At 41.6% G+C, this 20,058-nt stretch overlaps 1 protein-coding gene across 1 annotated transcript; it reads right to left on the bottom strand.

Annotated features, from left to right (window-relative positions):
- Window positions 1–3: 3 nt before the first annotated feature.
- Window positions 4–12,774, bottom strand: PRR30 (proline rich 30). The gene has a single exon (XM_082426323.1). It carries the CDS (start codon window positions 2,810–2,812, stop codon window positions 1,181–1,183), a length of 1,632 nt encoding a protein of 543 aa, XP_082282449.1. The 5' UTR covers window positions 2,813–12,774; the 3' UTR covers window positions 4–1,180.
- Between the last annotated feature and the right edge of the window lie 7,284 nt (window positions 12,775–20,058).

Raw genomic sequence — 20,058 nt, 5'->3', positions numbered from 1 at the left:
TTTTGCGGGGCGTTGGGGGCGCGCACCAGCTTCAAGAAAATGTCTTGTTCTGCAGGAGCGGGGGTGGGGGGGGCGGGGACGGGGTGTGCTAATGAAGGTTAAGGAGGGTTAATAAGCCTTTAATAAAGAAATCCGTGGATTAGGACTGTCCACACTTCAGGAGTGATACGCAGACTCGTCAAGCGCAGCCTTTACGTTTACCCCAGAGACGAAGTGATTTATCCAAGGTCACACTCCGGAAAGTGACCTCTCTCTCTTGCTTCTTAATGGACGCAGCGTGGACTTCAAAACAAACCTGGCTTCAAATCCCAATTCCACGGCTTCCTAGTATGAGGAAACCACTATTTAACTTCACGGTTAACACCTAGACTCTGTAGTTGGCAGAGGTGGGAATTGGCCATTCTCGAGGCTCCACACCCGCTCCTGCACCTTTTGTGGGTGGGGACAGCTCCCCTCTGATACTCTCAGAGATAGGCAGCTCAGCCCCCAGGTAGGGCAGGTGTCTGCCTCGCAGCCCACCCTCCTGAGGGGGCCCTTGGATTTCTGATCTCCAACGTGAGGACCCCGTGTTTCTCTGCAGTGAACGCTAGGCTTGCCCTTCCCTGCAAGGAGGCACCTCCTGCTGCTCCCCTGGCCTTATCAGCATGAGTCCTTTTAATCTGAGGTGCAGCCAGAGGAAGGGGCCCAGTGGCTTCATCTCTGGGGATGCCATTATCTGTCCCAACAAATCGAATTAAATGGGTGGAGGGCCTGGCAGAGCCCTCTGCACATCTCAGGTGCTCAGGGCTTATGGGTCCCTTGCCCTCCTCAGATATATGGCACTCACTCTCCTTGGTCATTCTGTTTCCTTTGACTCTCCTCCACCCCTTGTTGGGTTCTGGTCACCCTGAAGGTACAGCCACCCACAGGATCTGCTCAGCAAGACACAAACACAAGTTTTGCAGGGTCAGGCTTTATTGGATACACTGAAGGCTGAGTGGGGCCTCGGGTGCCCTTGGTCCTCTTCAGCCAGGAGAAAGCAGACTCCACAAGGGGCTCCCAGGGTTCAGGGCTGGAGAACACACCTGACCTCCAGCCAGCCAGCCCTTCAGAGTGTCTCGGGAGCTCCCTGAGATCTGGGGCCGGGCAGGGATGGGGTGGTTTGGAGGAGGTGCTCCAGGGAGCCTCCGTGGCTCTGGCACTAGAGTGGTGACTTTCGGGGAATGGGCTCTGGAGAGGCAGGCCTCTTTGAGGCAGAGGAAGGTCTGGGCTTCAGGGAGACAGTGGCCTGTTTTGGTGCCTGAGTCTGAGACCCTGAACAGCACATGGAGTTTGGTGATTGAGGGCCTACAGACCTGAAGCTCCCGTTCTGGGAGGGGTTGCCTGGGCCTAGATCTGCCTGGGTCTGAGCTGCTGGGGCTTGAGATGCCTGGGCTTGACATCCACGGGCCTGAGCAGCCTCTCCCCGAGGCCCTACTTCCTCCGGCCTTCTTTCTGCCAACAGATGCAAGGCCCTGGCCTGGCCCCGAGGCAGGCGGAGGCCAAAGCCAATGCCGATGCGCAGTGGTCCGGATTCCCGGCCCTGCGCACAGGGCAGTAGTTGGGGGAAAGCAAGTAGCCTGGGTCCAGTCCTGGACCTGGGGATAGGGCAAGAGGGGCTGCGGGGCCGGAGACACACCAGACAGACAGGATACTCCACAACCGGGGCCTTGCCGGTTTTGCCTTGCCACAGGCGCTGCAGAAGCAGTAGCCGCAGGTCGTGGGCGATACGGCGGTGCCCCAGATGAACAACCAGGGCCTGGGCCAGGGCTCCTGGGTCCCTGAACTCTGCAGGGTCCCTCTCGCTTGCCACGCATCCCCCCTCCCCCCCAGGGGACCCGGTGTTCCTGTACTGATGCGAGTGGCATGTCTGGCTGTTAGAGTGAACCCCACGAGAAGGTAGACTGGGGCTTGGGGAGGTGAGAGTGGACCTAGGTAGGTCTTCGGGGTGGGAAGGAGACTGGCAACGTGAGCCCAGGAGAGAGGAGTTCTGTGGCTGAGAGGGAGAAGAGGAGTGAGTGAGAGTAGGAGATGTGTATAGCCAGTGGGAGGGCGAGGAAGAATGTGGTGGGGAGAAAGAGAGGCAATTCTGATGAAAGAAAGAAGGGGAACTTGGGAGAGAAGAAGAGTAGGGATGTAGGACAAAGTCCGAATTTGAGTCAGAAGAGTAGAAATGGGAGCCTGCAGAGTGGGACCATGGGGGAGGAGAGCAAGGTGGGTGGGTGTGACGGAGTGATTGTTGGGGAGGTTGAGGTCGTAGCTTGCAGGGAAGGGAGTCCACAATTTGTGAGGGGCCCCGAGGAGGGTGCCCAGGGGGTGCTGCGTTCTGTAGCAGCACTTGGTCCTTGTTTTGAGTCAACATTGCCTTGAATCCAGAGGAGAGTGGAGCGTCAAGCCCAGAGATTAGAGACCTGGCAGACGCAGGACCAGTATCTCTGGGGCCAGAAGTGGCTGAGAAATCAAGGCCTTCTGTGCACAGAATGTGGCTCCAGCCTGGTGTTGGTAGGACTGTTGGTGGCAAGCCAAGGAGACACCCAGCCCTGGAGCACCAGCTTCTCTGGGTGTTCAGACGGGAGCTTGGCTCTAAACTTGCCTTCTCACTTCTTTGCAGTAGGCCAGTGATGAGGGATGGAGGGGATGGAGAATCAGGACTGACTCTTGGGAGCTGAACGACAGCAGAAGTTATCTGGGTGGGCCAGGGAGGAAGACACAGCCCATGGGATCTGTAGAGAAAGAAACAGAGCCCGAGATATTGGGAGACTGGGTCCATTTCTGGCTCTGGCTTGTGTACCATGCAGGCTGGTTCACCAAGGCCCTAAATCCATGTCAACTTTGGGGTCAGAAGAGCTGGCAAAAAGCTCCAGAGAAGGTAAGAGCTAAGGAGGAGAGGAGTAGGGAAGGACGGTAGGATGGATAGGTTGGAGTTAGAGGAGGGGGCTTGGGAGATGGGGACGGAGATGGGACTAGGAATTGAGGGTGTTCTGGTGCTGTGAGCTCTTACCGATGAGGGTTCCTCTGGGCTGTGTTTCTCAAGGCACTTCAGCGGTGTGGGACCTGGGAGAGAGAGGAACAGAGTCAACAAATGGTGGGTACGCCCCCTTCTGCCCCCAGCGTCTGTCACCCGAAACTCACTCTGACCAAGAGTTCTGTCTGAGCCTTGCTCTCGGTCCTCCTTCAGCCAGGCGGAGGTCTTCTGTTACCAGGTTTTTGTTCTCCTAAACCTGAATCAGAGATTCTGCAAGCATCCTGGTTTCCTGGCACTCTGGTTGCCCTAATCCCTGTCTTCCCTAACGCTGATGTCCTCTGGCTCAGTCTGGCCCCAGCCGAGATGGCTTTTCACGCTCAGTAGCAGCAGTAGCAGTGGGGCTAGCTGGTGAAAGCCTCCGGGAGGTGGGCACTTTGTCCCAACAGCCCTCAGGAGCTGGGAGCTGAGAGCCCCATTTCCTGGGGCCGTTGTCCCTGGCATCTAGTGCCTATGTCACAGAGGTCGGGGGCTGACATCATAGACTCTCCTCTTCAAGGCTCTAGAACCTTCTCTCAGAGATCATCCAAAGGCTGGCCCTCGATAAAACTGAAGCAAGCAAAATTCTTTGGGGCATTCAGTCTCTCCTTCAGGGCCTAGCCCCCACCTCTGCTCTCTGCCCATATACTTTACAGTTCCCACCACTTCCTCCATCCAGGCTTCTCCCCAACTGTACAGCCTATCTGGGCTGGACCCTCCCTTCAACTTCCCGTTTTCTTTGCTTTCTGAGCAGTGGTTCATGCTCCACACCTTTTCCCCCCTTGGGATAATGCTTATATGTTTGCTTTTTTTTTTTTATTAGTTATGTTCTACAGTTTTTTAGCTTTACTGAGGTATAATTCACAACTAAAATTTGTAATACCTTCCAAGTGTACATAATGATGATTTGATACATTGTGAAAGGAATCCTCTTAACTGTTAATTAACACATCCTTCACCTCATATACTTACATCTATATTTTGGGGGGGAGGTGAGGACATTTAAGTTTTACTCTCTTTGGATATGCTTATATGTTTTAATATCTATTTTCTTAATCGCTTTGTTGAGCTGTAATTCACATACCATACCATTCACCCATTTAAAGTGTGCTATTCACTGTTTTTCCAGTATACTCGCAGGGTTGTGCAACCATCAATGCAATCTAATTGTAGAACATTTTTATATCCCCCCAAAAGAAATCTCACACCCATAGTCACTCCTCATTCCTCCCTCTCCCCAGTCCCTGGAAACTATAAATCTACTTTCTGTTTCTATGGATTTGCATATTTCAGACATTTCATATGAGTGGAATCATACAATATGTGACCTTTTGTGTCTGACTTCTTTCACTTAACGTTATGCTTTCAAGGTTCCTTCATGTTGTACCATGTATCATTACTTTATTCCTTTTTATTGCCAAATAATATTCCTTTATATGGTTATACCACATTTTGTTTTCCCATTCAGTTTTTTTTGAACATTTGAATTTTATTTTATTTATTTTTTATACAGCAGGTTCTTATTAGTTATCCATTTTATACATATTAGTGTATGTATGTCAATCCCAATCTCCCAATTCATCCCACCACCACCACCACCCCTGCCGCTTTCCCCCCTTGGTGTCCATATGTTTGTTCTCTACATCTGTGTCTCTATTTCTGCCTTGCAAACCAGTTCATCTGTACCATTTTTCTAGATTCCACATACATGTGTTAATATACAATATTTGTTTTTCTCTTTCTGACTTACTTCACTCTGTATCAGTCTCTAGATCCATCCATGTCTCTACAAATGACCCAATTTCTTTCCTTTTTATGGCTGAGTAATATTCCATTGTATATATGTACCACATCTTCTTTATCCATTCATCTGTCAATGGACATTTAGGTTGCTTCCATGTCCTGGCTATTGTAAATAGAGCTGCAATGAACATTGTGGTACATGACTCTTTTTGAATTATGGTTTTCTCTGGGTATATGCCCAGTAGTGGGATTGCTGGGTCATATGGTAATTCTACTTTTAGTTTTTTAAGGAACCTCCATACTGTTCTCCATAGTGGCTGTATCAATTTACATTCCCACCAACAGTGCAAGAGGGTTCCCTTTTCTTCACACCCTCTCTAGCATTTGTTGTTTGTAGATTTTCCCATTCAGTTTTGTTGTTTTTACTTTTTTGGCAATTATGAACAATGCTGCTATGACCATTCTTGTACAAGTTTTGTATGGACGTATGTTTTCATTTCTCTTGAGTATATACCTATAAGTAGAATTGCTGAATCACATAATAAGTCTATATTTAACATTTTGAGAAACTGCCAAACTGTCGTCCAAATTAATTTACCATTTTTCAGTCCCACCAGCAAGGTACAAGCGTTCCAAGTTTTCCTATCCTCACCAACACATGTTATTGTCTGTCTTTTTGATTTGAGCAATCCTAGTGGGTGTGAAGTAGTATAATATTGGGATTCTGATTTACATTTTCCTAATGACTAATGATGGTGAGCATCTTTTCATGTGCTTATTGGCTATTTGTTTATCTTGTTTGGAGAAATACCTATTCAAATCTTTGGCCCATCTTTTAATCAGGTTTTTTTGTGTGTTCTTATTGTTGAATTATAAGAGTTCTTATATATTCTAGATACACGTCCCTTATCAGATATATGGTTTGCAAATATTTTCTCCCATTCTCTGGGTTATCTTTTTAGTTTCTTGATTGTCTCCTCTGATGCACAAAAGCTTTTAAATTAAGTCCAATTTTTCTATTTTTTTCTTTTCTTGTTTGCTTTTGGTATCTTATCTAAGACATTGCCTAACCCAAGGTCACAAAGATTTGTTGTTTTCTTCTGAGACTTTTGTATTTTTACCTGTTAAATTTAGGTCTATGATCCATTTTGAGTTAATTTTTCTACGTAGTATGAGGTAGGGGCCCAACTTCATTCTTTTGCATGCAAATATCCAATTGTCCCAACACCGTTTGCAGAAAAGACTATTCATTCCCCACTGAATTGTCTTGGCATCCTTGTCAAAAATCTGTTGACCATTGTTTTAGTTTCCTATTGCTCCTGTAACATATTACCTCATACTTAGTGGCTTAAAACAACGCAAATATATTATCTTACAGTTCTGTAGATTAGAAGTCCAACATGGGTCTAACTGGGCTAAAATCAAGATGTTGGCAGGGCTGTGTTCTTTTCTGGAGGCTCTAAGGGGGAATCCATTTTCTTGCCTCTTCCAGCTTCTAGAGGTTGGCCAAATTCCTTGGTTCGTGGTCCCTCTCCTCAGTCTTCAAAGCCAGCACCATTGTATCTCCATGACCATTCTTCTGACTCTGAACTCTTCTGCCTCCCTTTTCAATTTTTAAGTACCCGTGTGATTACGTTGGACCCAGCTGGATAATCTATTTTAAAGTCAGCTGATTAGCAACCTTAATTTCCCATGTAATTTTGTTGAGGAATTTTGTGTCTATATTTGTAAGGGATATTTGTCTGTAGTTTTCTTGTGATGTCCTTGACTGGTTTTAGTATCACAATAAAACTGGCATCATAGAATGAGTTGGGAAGTGTTCCCTCCTAGTCTATTCATTGGAACAATTGTGAAGGATTGGTATTTATTCTTATTTCAGTGTTTAGTAGAATTCACCAGGGAAGCTGTCTGGGTCTGGGCTTTTCTTTGTGGGAAGTTTTTATATTACTAACTCAATCTCTTGTTGTATTTCTTTTCAGATTATCTACATCTTCTTGAGTCCATTTTGGTAGTTTGTGTCTTTATAGGAAATTGTTCATCTAAGTTATCTATATTTTAAAAATTATTTATTTATTTACTTATCTATTTATTTATTGACCGCACTGCGTGGTATGCGGGATCTTAGCTCTCCGACCAGGGATTGAACCTGTGCTCCCTGCAGCGGAAGTGCAGAGTCCTAACCACTGGACCATCAGGGAAATCCCCTAAGTTGTCTATTTTTGTTGACATATAGTTGTTCATAATGTTCCCCTTTAATCCTTTTTTCTTTATTTATGGTCAGTAGTGATGTCTCATTTTTCATTTATTGTTTTAGTAATTTGAGTCCTCTCTCTTTTATTCTTCGTCAGCCTAGATGAAGTTTTGCCAATTTTGTTGATCTTTTTAAAAAACCAAAACTTTTTTTCATTTTCTCCATTGTTTTTCTGTCTCTATTTCATTTGTTTTTCCTCTAATCCTCACTATTTCTTTCCTTCTGCATGTTTTGAGTTTAGTTTTTTCTTTCCTTTCTGGTTTCCTAAGGTGATTAGGGCATTGGTTTGAGATTTTTCTTCTTTTTAAATATAGACATTTACAGCTATAAATTCTCCCTCTTTCCCACTGCTTTAGCTGCATCCCATAAGTTTTGGTATGTTGTTTTTTGTTTTCATTAATCTCAAAGTATTTTCTACTTTTCCTTGCAAATTCTTCTTTGACTTACTGATTATTTAGAAATATGTTGTTTAATTTCTACATATTTGTGAATTTCCTAGATTTATTCTATTATTGATGTCTAACTTAATTCCACTGTGGTTGGAGAACATACTTTGTAGGATTTTATCTTTTTAAATCTACAGAGGCTTGTTTTATGCACTAACGTATGTTCTATTCTGGAGAATGTTCCATGCACACTTCAGAATAATGTATATTCTGTTGTTGTTGAGTGTTCTTTGATGCCTATTAGGTTTATTCAGTTTACTGTGTTGCTCGAATCTTCTATATCCTTATTGATTTTCTGCTTACTTGTTGGATACTGTAAATTTAAGATAGATTGATAGACCAGGCATGAGACTTTCCATGAATTTGTTCTTAGATGAAAGGAGGCCCTGTGGTCTTCAGTGAGGTTCTCAGGACTCTTTCCTTCTCAGAAGCAAGTCTTCCTTAGAGAGTTGCCAAGGGATGAAGAGTCAAGGTCATTAAATAAAAATTTCTAATACCACCTCTTCTCCATTCCACCGTAAATCTGAATTCAGACTACCCCAGAGAGGGGCAAAATACCTTGTTTCCAATGCCAGGATATACCCTTAACAGAAATATATATGTATTAGTCTGGGTTCTTCAGAGAAACAAAACCAATGGGATATATCAATGTCTGTGTATCTATGTCTATGTCTGTGTCTATCTATCTATCTGAGATATATCCTATTAGTATCTTTCTAAGAAATTGTCTGTTTCATCTAAGTTATCTACTTTTGTTGGTATGCAGTTGTGTATATTTATATAGCATATATCTATATCTGTATCTAGCTATCTATGTATCTATATAGAGAGAAATTTACTGTAAGGAATTGGCTCATGCAATGAGGGACGCAGAGAAGTTTGAGAAGTTCACGGTCAGCAAGCCAGAGACCAGGAGAGCCAATGGTGTAAGTTGCAGTCTAAGTCTGAGGCCAAAGGCAGGAGAAGACTGATGTTCCAACTTGAAGACAGGCAGAGAGAGTAAATTCTCCCTTACTCCACCTTTTCGTTCTATTCAGGCTTTCCATGAATCGGACAAGGCCCACCCTTGGGAGGGCAATCTGCTTGCTCAGTCTACTGATTCAGATGTAATCTCATCTAGAAAAACTCTCGCAGACACACCCAGAATAATGTTTAACCAAATATCGGTGCACCCCTTGGCCTAGTTGACACATAAAATTAATCGTCACAGTATATAAGTGAAAGATGAGATGCCTTTCCAATGATCTATGATGCCTAGATTAAAGGAGGCTTTGCCCATATCAATATTTCCAATTGTCTCCTTTTTTTGGTGCCCTGGAGTTTTTTTCACCCCAGGACAAGTCATCATAATAAAATTAGGACTGAGTAAGATGTACGGTTAGTATAAAGTGAGAGAAGGGTTCTTATGAAGATGTGGGTGGTAGGAAAGCAGAACCAGGCAAAACCTCAGTCATATCAGTTTTAGGAAGGAGCGAATACGGAGGCTGAGATCCAGCCTTAGGGACTGAGGGCTTCCTGGGATGCCAGACTTTCAGTGCTAAAACCAAAACAGTCCTAGATAAACCAAAACTAAACCCTAGAACTTGAGTCCTCTTGGAAAAGATTCATGTTTCCCTAGGGTATGAGGACCCCAGTTTGAAGATTACTGTTCTAACAAAAAATTTCTATAGTAACTTCAATTTACACTAACCACTCTCTCCCTTATTTTGTGTTAATTACTATATGCTTAGTAAAACTCTACTGACCAAGCAAATGGAAATACTCTAAGCATTTGGCATCCAAGTTGGAAACATGGTATTGTAATGCAGTTGTTTTCTTGTTTGCTAGTTGTTTCCTATTGTAGACGTTATCTAACACACACTTTAACCACCCCCCACTACTCCAACGGTGGGCAAGAACACTGTGTTCTATTTCTTTCAAATGCTCTATAGCATGCACTTTCCAGAAATCCACCAATGTTTGTTGAGAGGATGAATGAATGAGTAAATTGATAGTTATCTAAGAGAATTTGACCTTTGCACTTTGCTTTTTCTTTTCCTTTCTTTTCTGTTTAGGCCCTACATTATTGCATGGTAGGAAGTGGAAGGAAGGGGCTGCTTACAGAACTACCTGAGTATTCTTGGAGAAATCATGATTATGAGAGAGGTGTCAGAAAACAGAGATAGGTAAATATTCAAAAAGGGAGAAACAATAAATTCTAGAATCTCAAATCAGTCAGTTTCTAGTTGCTTGCCAGGAAAATTTTAAACTGCATTATTGACAGAATGTATATAAGCTCTTAGAAAGGAAATGGATGATCACAATGGCCAGAGTGGGTTCAAGTAAAACAACTTGTAGAGAACATACAGCCGTCCAGAAGTGGCACATATATCGTGTCATCAGGGAAGGCAGTTATATCTAACCTTTCACTTTCTAGGATAAGAAGTGTGCTCTTGACCATGCCAACTAAAACACACAGCCTGAGGTAAGTGCCAGAATGCCAATTTATAAATTTACCCTAAGGACTTCCCTGGTGGTCCAGTGGTTAAGAATCCGCCTTCCAATGCAGGGGACTTGGGTTCCACCCCTGGTCGGGGAACTAAGATCCCACATGCCGCAGGGCAACTAAGCCTGCGCATCACAACTACTGAGCCCGCGCACTGCAACTAGAGAGCCCGTGCACCACAGCTAGAGAGTCTGCACGCCACGACTAGAGAGAAGCCTGCACACTGCAACAAAAAGCCTGGGTGCAACAACTAAGACCCGATGCAGCCAAATAAATAAATATTTAAATATATATATATAAATAAAAATAAATTTTTAAAAATAAATAGCTCACATGGACAGGAAATAATTAGCATATTCTCTCTCTATAGTCTATTTGGGGAGTCAAAATGTAATCAGAATCCACAAAATTGATTTACCATGAGAAATCATAGTTGCAGAGATTGACTTACTGCTTTCAACATCACCAATATTCTCAAATCATATAGACAGAACTGCCTGGGGGTCAGAAATGCTTGATGCATGGTTTCAGAACAAGGAAAGTTGGGCAAACTAATAAATTGATTGCCTGGTAGCACGAAGCTAAGAGGTTAGTTTCATGCATCTCAATAGAAATACTCAAAGTCTGTTGGGCAAAGCTCTATCTTTTCTGACCAATGCTGGGATGAGTATTATCAGATTTGTCTCTGTGAATCTTCTTTTCTTACTCTTCCAAAGTTGATGGACACATTCTCTCAAACTAGCTACTATGGAGACTTGCTAGATGGGAATTGAAATGTGCACACCTGTGTTCTGACCAACTGTGAGTTGCTTTTGCAGTTCAGCAGTGCAATTTGCCTTATCCTCAAGTGCTTGTTTGTATCTAAATATAGTCCTTAAGTACTTACCACATAAAATTTCCCACATTACTCTTATTTCTTACTTTGTAAATGAGTTTTCAAAGGAATTATAATAATCCCCATGTATATTGATTTCATCAAGGTTTTGACAGAGTGTTGTGGTGGAAAAATGTGAGCCAGCCAGTTGAACCACTATTGCTTTTTTGCCTTTTAACTCTTCTTGTTCTTTGAAGTCTACAAATAATGCACAAATAAATTCCATTGTACAAAATCCTAACAATACATACGTATACAGAGTAAAATTTAAAAGTTGGCCTTGACACTCTTCCTATTTTTACTCTCTCCAGGGATGTCCACTGTTCGTCTTCTATTTTTGTATGTATCTAATATTTGAGTTTATTAATTATAATTCAGTATCTCTGCTTATGTATCTCTGTTTAATCTATCAGCTTCTGAAAGAGGTGTGTTAAAATCAACTATTAATTGTTGATTTATATATTTCTTCTCGCATTTCTGTTAGTTGTTGGTTGATGGATTTTTGAGGCTGTGTTATTAGGTGCAAAAATATGTTTATAATGATTAAGTCTTCTTGTTCTGTTGTTCCTCTTATCATTTAGCAAATCACACAACCCAGCTTTCTTCTCCAGAAGTTGGAAAATGAACATTAGGGCAAAATTGAAGAAATGAGAAGGAAGAAAATAAAAATGATAAGGCTAAAAATGAGTGAAATGGAGACTTTAAAAGAATAGGGATTCACACTCATTAGGATGGCAATTATAAAACAAAAACAAGACAGAAAACGATAACTGTTGCAGAGGATGTGGAGAAATTGGAACTCTTGTGCACTGCTGGTCGTAATATGAAGTGGTGTAGTTACTATGAAAAACAGTATGGCAGTTCCTTGAAAAATTAAAAATAGAATTATCGTATGATCCAGCAAATTCACTTCTGGGTATATACCCGAAAAAATCAAAAGCAGGACCTCAGAGAGATATTTGTACAACTAATGTTCATAGCAGCATTATTCATGGTAGCCCAAAGGTGGAAATTACCCAAATAACCAATCGACTGATGAATGGATAAACCAAATGTGATAAATACATACAATGGAATATTGTTTCACAAAAATGACAAATACTATATTATTCTACTCATATGAGGTACTTAGAATAGCCAAATTCTTAGAGACAGAAAGTTCAGGGGTGCTGGGGTAGGGGAAATAGGGAGATATTGTTTAACAAGTATGGAATTTCGGTTTTGCAATATGAAAAATGTTCTGTGGCTGGATGGCAGTGATGTTTGCACAACAGTGTGAATATACTTAATGCCACTGAACTGTATACTTAAAAATGGTACATTTTTATCATAATTTTTAATAAATAAATAATTTTTAAAGACGCAGAATATTAAAAAAAACAAAGGCTGATAATCTAGGCATATTTCTGGCAACACTGATCAAGGACAAAAAAACAGGTGGGTGTAAATAAAATACAGAACAAAAAAGGGGAAAATATCTAGAGACATAATGGAGATTGAAAAATAATAAAAGGGGGCTTCCATCTGGGGCTGGAAGTAGTGACACTTCCAGGGCATTCCTATAGCACTTGAGGCACTAGGAGAAAGGAGAAGTATGAGTGACTGTTCCAAAAGGAGAGGGAGAAGCCTGCTCTTCTTGTCCCCTCCCACTGGCCCCATGGTCACTCAGATGGATCCTGAGCTTACCAAGTACTTCTTTTTTCAAATGGACCTCAAACAGTATCCAAGAGGTCATTGTTCCAGGGAGATGGAGCTCAAGTTCTAGGTTGAAGATGATCCTACCCTACATCCACTTCCTCTCCACATCTCTGTGGACAGAGCCAATACCCGTGGAACCATGCAGGGGCTTCTCCTTTCACCTGAAATAGTGGGGGCTGATGGTGCGCTGAAAAAAACCCAGGAGGAAGAGAATTTGTCATTAGTACTGGAGGCCAAGGAGCCACGAGGCCCAACTTCCATTAGTTAGACCAGTTCCTGGGACCCTACCTATGTCCTACTCAAGAAATAGATGTCCCGGACCAACTTCAAAAGAGAACGCATGACAGAAGCTCTGCCTTCACCCATCTGCTGCCTGTGTTCTCCATGAAGCCCACTTGGACCAATGTGGCAGAACCTGCCCTGCTATATCCATGGCCTGGCTGCCGGGGATGAAGCCCAAGACTGGGACAAAGTTGTACTTCACATGCCTGTCCACACACATGCATGCAGGTGGTTCCATAGCAGCAGAGATAGCCAGGCACAGCATGAACCTTTGCTGCGCCCTGTAGATGAGTCTCAGCACTCAGAACCATAGCTGCCTTCAAGATAAGCTTGCTGAGGCCCAGTCTGCCTGCTCTGCTGCCTGGTAGGAAACTTGTGCAAGATGTTAGAGCACTAGAAATGGCCCCTGTACCCTTTGGCCTGGGAGGTACCACCCCTGTACATCAGTCTTACCCTGTCTGGGTTCACCACTTGGGGCTTTGTGGACACTGTCTTTCACTGTAAGTTTTCCTTTCTACTCTAGCATCCCTGCTGAGATGCCACCCTGAGGTAAAAGTCCGAGAAGTCCCAGGTTAAACTGGCCATGACTTTGCACTCCTGAGGACTGAGCATGTAGGTAGAGGAGCTCCCTGAGGGTGTCCAGGTCACCTAACTCTGGGAATGCACTTGGGCACAAGAAGATCTCTTTCCACGTGGCTGCAAGTGTGGATTTATCTTTTTCTTCCTTCCTACTCTGTGTCCTGGCTCAGAAAAGTTGGAGCCAGATTGCCCTCCTTCCCTGATAGGTAAGTTCCTACAGAAGGAAAGACATCATACCCATTTACCATCTGGCAAGGGCTTTCATGGGTTCCCCTAGAAGTCTGGCTTTGGCATTGACCTGATTACATTTCAGATGGGCTCTGAATGGAAGCTTCAGGAGAGGCCTACCTTAACAAAAACTGAATGCATTCTGAGAAAGACAATATTGAACTGAAAGCCTAAAAATACTTGCCACTCATTCTATGAGCCACTCCTCATCTCACAGATGGTTAGAATGCAAGAAACTCTGGAATGCCCAATTTGTCCCCTCATGGTGGTGTTTTCTGTGGGTGACTTTTCAAAACTGGTCTGAGGGTCTTGGGATGGAAGCCCCTATTGACTCTTAGCTCATCACTTGAAGGTGGCATCTGATAACTTCGGAGTAGCTACATGTATATGGGAATAACAAAAGACAGTTCTGTTATGTCTGAAAAGTATGCAGTTTTTGCTCTTTCCATCCAAATGCCATTCTTCTGTCCTGAGGGCATGGTGAACAAGTCTGTGAAGATTAGAACGATCTTTGACCCCAAAGAGGATTGCCACAATAGTTTCTTATGATTCTGAGTTTCAACAACAGAAAAGTTCAAGTCCAAGGCAAAGTTCTTATGCCACTTAGAAGGTGTGGCTGTCTCAGGCAGAGCTTGGAGATGTTTCTTGTCAGTCTCATCTTGCGAGTCCTGCCACAGAATGGTCAGCCTGTTGGAGTCATTTGAAATTTGGGTTTTCCCAGAGGCCCAAGGCCTTGCCCATTTTCTGAGCCAAGTGTTGCTCTTAGACAGGTGAACTGCCTGGCCATTCTCAGAGCTCTGCACTGTTCTCTTCCAAGAGAACTGCCCAGATATTTGAAAGAAAATTCTTGCTGTATAGGATTTTTGGTTTTTCTCGTTTCCTTAATGACCTATTTCTAAGAGCATTCTGTACATTCAAGTGTTGGAATTCCTAGATGAAATGGATAAATTCATAGAAAAATATAAAATACCAGATATTTATAAGAAGAAATAAGGAACTTAAACCAATCAATAAGAAACTAAAATTGAGATGAAAGTTAAAATTTCTTCACCTCTTTACCAAAGAAAACACCCAGGCCCAGTGGTTGTTTTTTTTTTTAAGAAGTTTGAACACTAAGACCTTGAGCTCTTAGCGGTCTTCTCTCTCCTAGGGGCATTTTGCTTTTTTTTTTTTTTTTTAATTTTATTTATTTATTTATTTATTTATTTATGGCTCTGTTGGGTCTTCGTTTCTGTGCGAGGGCTTTCTCTAGTTGCGGCGAGCGGGGGCCACTCTTCATCGCGGTGCACAGGCCTCTCACTATCGCGGCCTCTCTTGTTGCGGATCACAGGCTGCAGACACGCAGGCTCAGTGGCTGTGGCTCAAGGGCCCACTTGCTCTGCGGCATGTGGGATCTTCCCAGACCAGGGCTCGAACCCGTGTGCCCTGCATTGGCAGGCAGATTCTCAACCACTGCGCCACCAGGGAAGCCCCCCAGTGGTTTTACAAGTAAGTTTTACCAGACTTTCAAGGAAAAGTTAATTACATCTTATATAAAAAGTTGTTTTAGAAAATAGAAAAAGAAATACAGCCAATATTTTATGATAACTATAAATGGAGTATAAGCTATAAAAATTTAAAATCACTATGTTGTACATGTGAATAATTTATATTATAAATTATTAAATTATTTATATTTAATATAAATATTAATTTAAATATTATAAATATTTATAATATATTATTATATTATAAACAATAATATATTATAAATCAACTATGTCTCAATTTTTAAAGTTAAAAAAATGAAAATAGAAAAAGAGTGAGGTTGTATGAGGTTGCATTGTATGAGTTTAGTGTAACCTTGACTCTGAATCCAAATAATGATAATTAAAGAAAAGAAAATTATAATCTCATTTCACTTATGAAGTAGTTGTAAAAATTCTAAGTAATGTATTTACTAAATGAGTCAGACAGTGTATTTTAAAAAAATGAATCACATTCAGGTTGAATTTTTTCACAGGAACTCAAGGAAAATTTATCATCAGAAAATCTAATGACATAATTTAGCATATTAATAAGCTGAGGGAGAAAAATCACGATTAACTCATGAGTATGCAGAAAAAAGATTGATAAAGACCTACACTTACTGATGATTTTAAAAACCTCTTAGCAAACAAGGAATAGGGGAGTACTTCCTTAACTTGGTAAAGGTCATATGTCAAAAACCTACAGCAAATATTATGCTTAATGAAGAAATATAGATACATTCTATTTAAGATTAGGAGAAGAAAAGGGTGTCCACTATCACTATTTTTTTTTAAATTTATTTCTTTTTTATTTTTGGCTGTGTTAGGTCTTCCTTGCTGCACGCGGGCTTTCTCTAGTTGCGGTGAGCAGGGGTTACTCTTTGTTGCGGTGAGCGGGCTTCTCATTGTGGTGGCTTCTCTTGTTGCGGAGCAAGGGCTCTAGGCGCGTGGGGTTCAGTAGTTGTGGCACACAGGCTCAGTAGTTGTGGCTCACGGGCTTAGTTGCTCTGCAGCATGTGGGATCTTCCCTGACCAGGGCTCAAACCCGTGTCCCCTGCATCGGCAGGCAGATTCTTAACCACTGCACCACCAGGAAAGTCCCACTATCACTATTTCTGGTTAACAGTACTGGAAGCACTAGTCGATCCTCTAAGGAATGATGAAAAAACAAGTATAAAGATTGGAAAGGAAGAGATAAAATTGTCATTATTTTATCTGCTTAGAAAAACCAATGGAATCAACAGAGTATTAAGATCACTAAGAGAGCTCAGCAAGGTTGCTGGATTCAGGATAAACTTTTAAAATGTAATAATATTTCTGTATAGCAGCCATAATCAGCTAGAAAATATAATAAGAATAAGAGCATTCTCAAGAGCAACAAAAACTATGAACTACTTAGTTGAGCAAAACTATTTCACTTAAGCAAGAATACACAGATGATCATACTAAGTGAAGTAAGTCAGACAGAGAAAGACAAATATCACATGATATCACTTATATGTGGAATCTAAAAAATGATACAAATGAACTTATTTACAAAACAGAAATTGATTCACAGACATAGAAAACAATCTTAGGTACCAGAGCAGAAAAAGGAGGGAGAGATAAATTAGGAGTCTGGGAATAACAGATACACACTACTATATGTAAAATAGATAAACAACAAGGACCTACTGTATAGCACAGGGAAATATATTCAATATCTTGTAATAACTTATAATGGAAAAGAATCTGAAAAAGAATAGATATATACATATATATGTATAACTGAATCACTTTGCTGTACAACCCAAACTAACACAACATTGTAACTCAACAATGAATCAATTGTTATTGAATCAATACATCAATAAAATTAAAGAAAAAAAGAATACACAGACATTTGTGGAGTAAACTACAAAATTAATAAAGGATATAGAAGATGTTTGAAATAAAATGAGAGGTATTTCATGTTTTTGGAAGGATTGACTTCAAAGTATAAAGATAGCAATCCTCCCCAAATTAACCCCTGGATTCAATGAAATCCCAATCAGAATTTCAGTTGAATTTTTTAGAAACTCAGCAAACTTTCTCTAAAATCTATATAGAAAAATAAGGGTCCAGATATAACTAAGTCAACCTTGGAAAAAATAAGCATTAAGAGAAGAGTTTTATCTCACCAAGTATTAAGACATGCTACAAAGTCAAAATAATAAAGCAGTGTGATGTTGGCTCAAACACAGACAAAAAGATCAGTAGAACAGAGCAGAGAGCTCAGAAATTGACCTATATATAAATACGGGAACTTAGTATGTGGTAAAGTGGGAGCTGCAACAAAACAGGGAGAGGAGGCACTGTTTCATAGGTGATGTTGGGAAAACAGTCTCCCAATATGGAGAAAACAAAACAGAATCTCTACCAAGCTCCATACACAAAGGATGCTCGAATTCATCAGTTGTCAGATAAGGACAATTTAAAACAGCCCTTACAAATAAGATGGCCTTTTATAGCTAGTCAACCGTAAAACTAGGAATCTGGTTAATACTAGGTAGCGGTGAAGATGTGGGGCTCCAGGGCACATGCAGTGCCGCTGCACGTGCAGACACTGTGGCCATTCTGGATGGAACTCTGGGAGTACCGAGCATTCTGCTCCTGGACATGTGTTTTTAAAAATCTGACATGAAGCCATAAGGAGATATGCGATGGTATTCGTGACAGCATTGTTTGGGGCGATAAGGAGTTGGAGACAATCTGGATGTCCATCCCTGGGGCTCTGGGTGGTCAAAATGTGACGGGTGCACACTGTGGAGTACCCTGCAGCAAATTAGAAGCAAAGGACTTAAAAACATAGGATGGAATGGAAGAAGTAACAATGTGATTTGAGACATAAGTAGTATTGTATTATATATTTGCAATATAAATGCATTATCATTTTAATGATTTTTAAATCCACTCATGCAACAATGCACATGGTTCAACGACACGCATTGCATTAGTTATCTATGGCTGCTTACCAGATTACCCCCAAACTTAAACAGCAATCAGCATGTGTTATCTCACACGGCTTCTGTGGGTCAGGAATTCTACAGGTTAGAGCAGCTTAGCTGGGTGACTCTGCCTCAGGGCCTCTCATGGGTTGCACGCAAACTATTGGTCAGGACTGCAGTCATCTAAAGGCTGAACTGGTGCTGGAAGGTCTATTTTTGAGGTGGTACACATACACACATGGTTGCTAGTTAGTGCTGGTGTTGTTGATAAACTTGAGTTCCTCACCACTTGGGCCTCTCCTCAGGGCTACTTCAGTATCTTCATGACTTAACAGCTGGCTTCCCCCAGAGGGAGAGATCCCAGAGAGAGCAAGGAGGAAGCTGCAGTGTCTTTTATAACTTAGTTTCTCAGGTAACGCGCTGACACTTCTGCCACATGCTACCTGTTAGAAGCAAGTCCCTAGGTCGAGCCCACACTCACGGGGAGGAGGATTATGCTCCACCTTTTTTTTTTTTTAATTTTTATTGGGGTATAATTGCTTTACAATGGTGTGTTAGTTTCTGCTGTATAACAAAGTGAATCAGCTATACATGTACATACATCCCAATATCTCCTCCCTCTTGCGTTTCCCTCACATCCTCCCTATCCCACCCATCAAGGTGGTCACAAAGCACCGAGCTGATCTCCCTGTGCTATGTGGCTGCTTCCCACTAGCTATCTATTTTACATTTGGTAGTGTATATATGTCTATGCCACTCTCTCACTTCGTCCCAGCTTACCCTCCCCCTTCCCCGTGTCCTCAAATCCATTCTCTACGTCTGCGTCTTTATTCCTGTCCTACCCCTAGGTTCTTCAGAACCATTTTTTTCTTTTTTTTTTTTTTTAGATTCCATATATATGTGTTAGCATACTGTATTTGTTTTTCTCTTTCTGACTTACTTCATTCTGCATGACAGACTCTAGGTCCATCCACCTCACTACAAATGACTCAATTTCGTTTCTTTTTATGGCTGAGTAATATGCCATTGTATATATGTGCCACATCTTCTTTATCCATTCATCTGTCGATGGACACTTAGGTTGCTTCCATGTCCTGGCTATTGTAAATAGAGCTGCAATGAACATTGTGGTACATGACTCTTTTTGAATTATGATTTTCTTAGGGTATATGCCCAGTAGTGGGATTGCTGGGTCATATGGTAGTTCTATTTGTAGCTTTTTAAGGAACCTCCATACTGTTCTCCATAGTGGCTGTATCAATTTACATTCCCACCAACAGTGCAAGAGTGTTCACTTTTCTCCACACCCTCTCCAGCATTTATTGTTTGTAAATTTTTTGATGATGGCCGTTCTGACTGGTGTGAGGTGATACCTCATTGTAATTTTGATTTACATTTCTCTAATGATTAGTGATGTTGAGCATCCCTTCATGTGTTTGTTGGCAATCTGTATATCTTCTTTGGAGAAATGTCTATTTAGGTCTTCTGCCCATTTTTGGATTGGGTTGTTTGTTTTTTTTGATATTGAGCTGCTTGTAAGTTTTGGAGATTAATCCTTTGTCAGTTGCTTCATTTGCAAATATTTTCTCCCGTTCTAAGGGTTGTCTTTTCATCTTGTTTATGGTTTCCTTTGCTGTGCAAAAGCTTTTAAGTTTCATTAGGTCCCATTTGTTTATTTTTGCTTTCATTTTCATTTCTCTAAGAGGTGGGTCAAAAAGGATCTTGCTGTGATTTATGTCATAGAGTGTTCTGCCTATGTTTTCCTCTAAGAGTTTGATAGTGTCTGGCCTCACATTTAGGTCTTTAATCCATTTTGAGTTTATTTTTGTGTATGGTGTTAGGGAGTGTTCTAATTTCATTCTTTTACATGTAGCTGTCCAGTTTTCCCAGCACCACTTATTGAAGAGGCTGTCTTTTTCTCCATTGTATATTCTTGCCTCCTTATCAAAAATAAGGTGACCATACGTGTGTGGGTTTAT

This window comes from Balaenoptera physalus (assembly GCF_965194825.1).
Source record: "Balaenoptera physalus genome assembly, chromosome: 15".
NCBI classification, from domain to species: Eukaryota; Metazoa; Chordata; class Mammalia; order Artiodactyla; family Balaenopteridae; genus Balaenoptera; species Balaenoptera physalus.
This window is presented reverse-complemented; position numbering and strand designations above follow the sequence as displayed.

Excerpts from the sequence above, each read along its gene's own strand:
- PRR30 (XM_082426323.1), bottom strand. The coding sequence starts at position 2,812 with ATGGTACACAAGCCAGAGCCAGAAATGGACCCAGTCTCCCAATATCTC.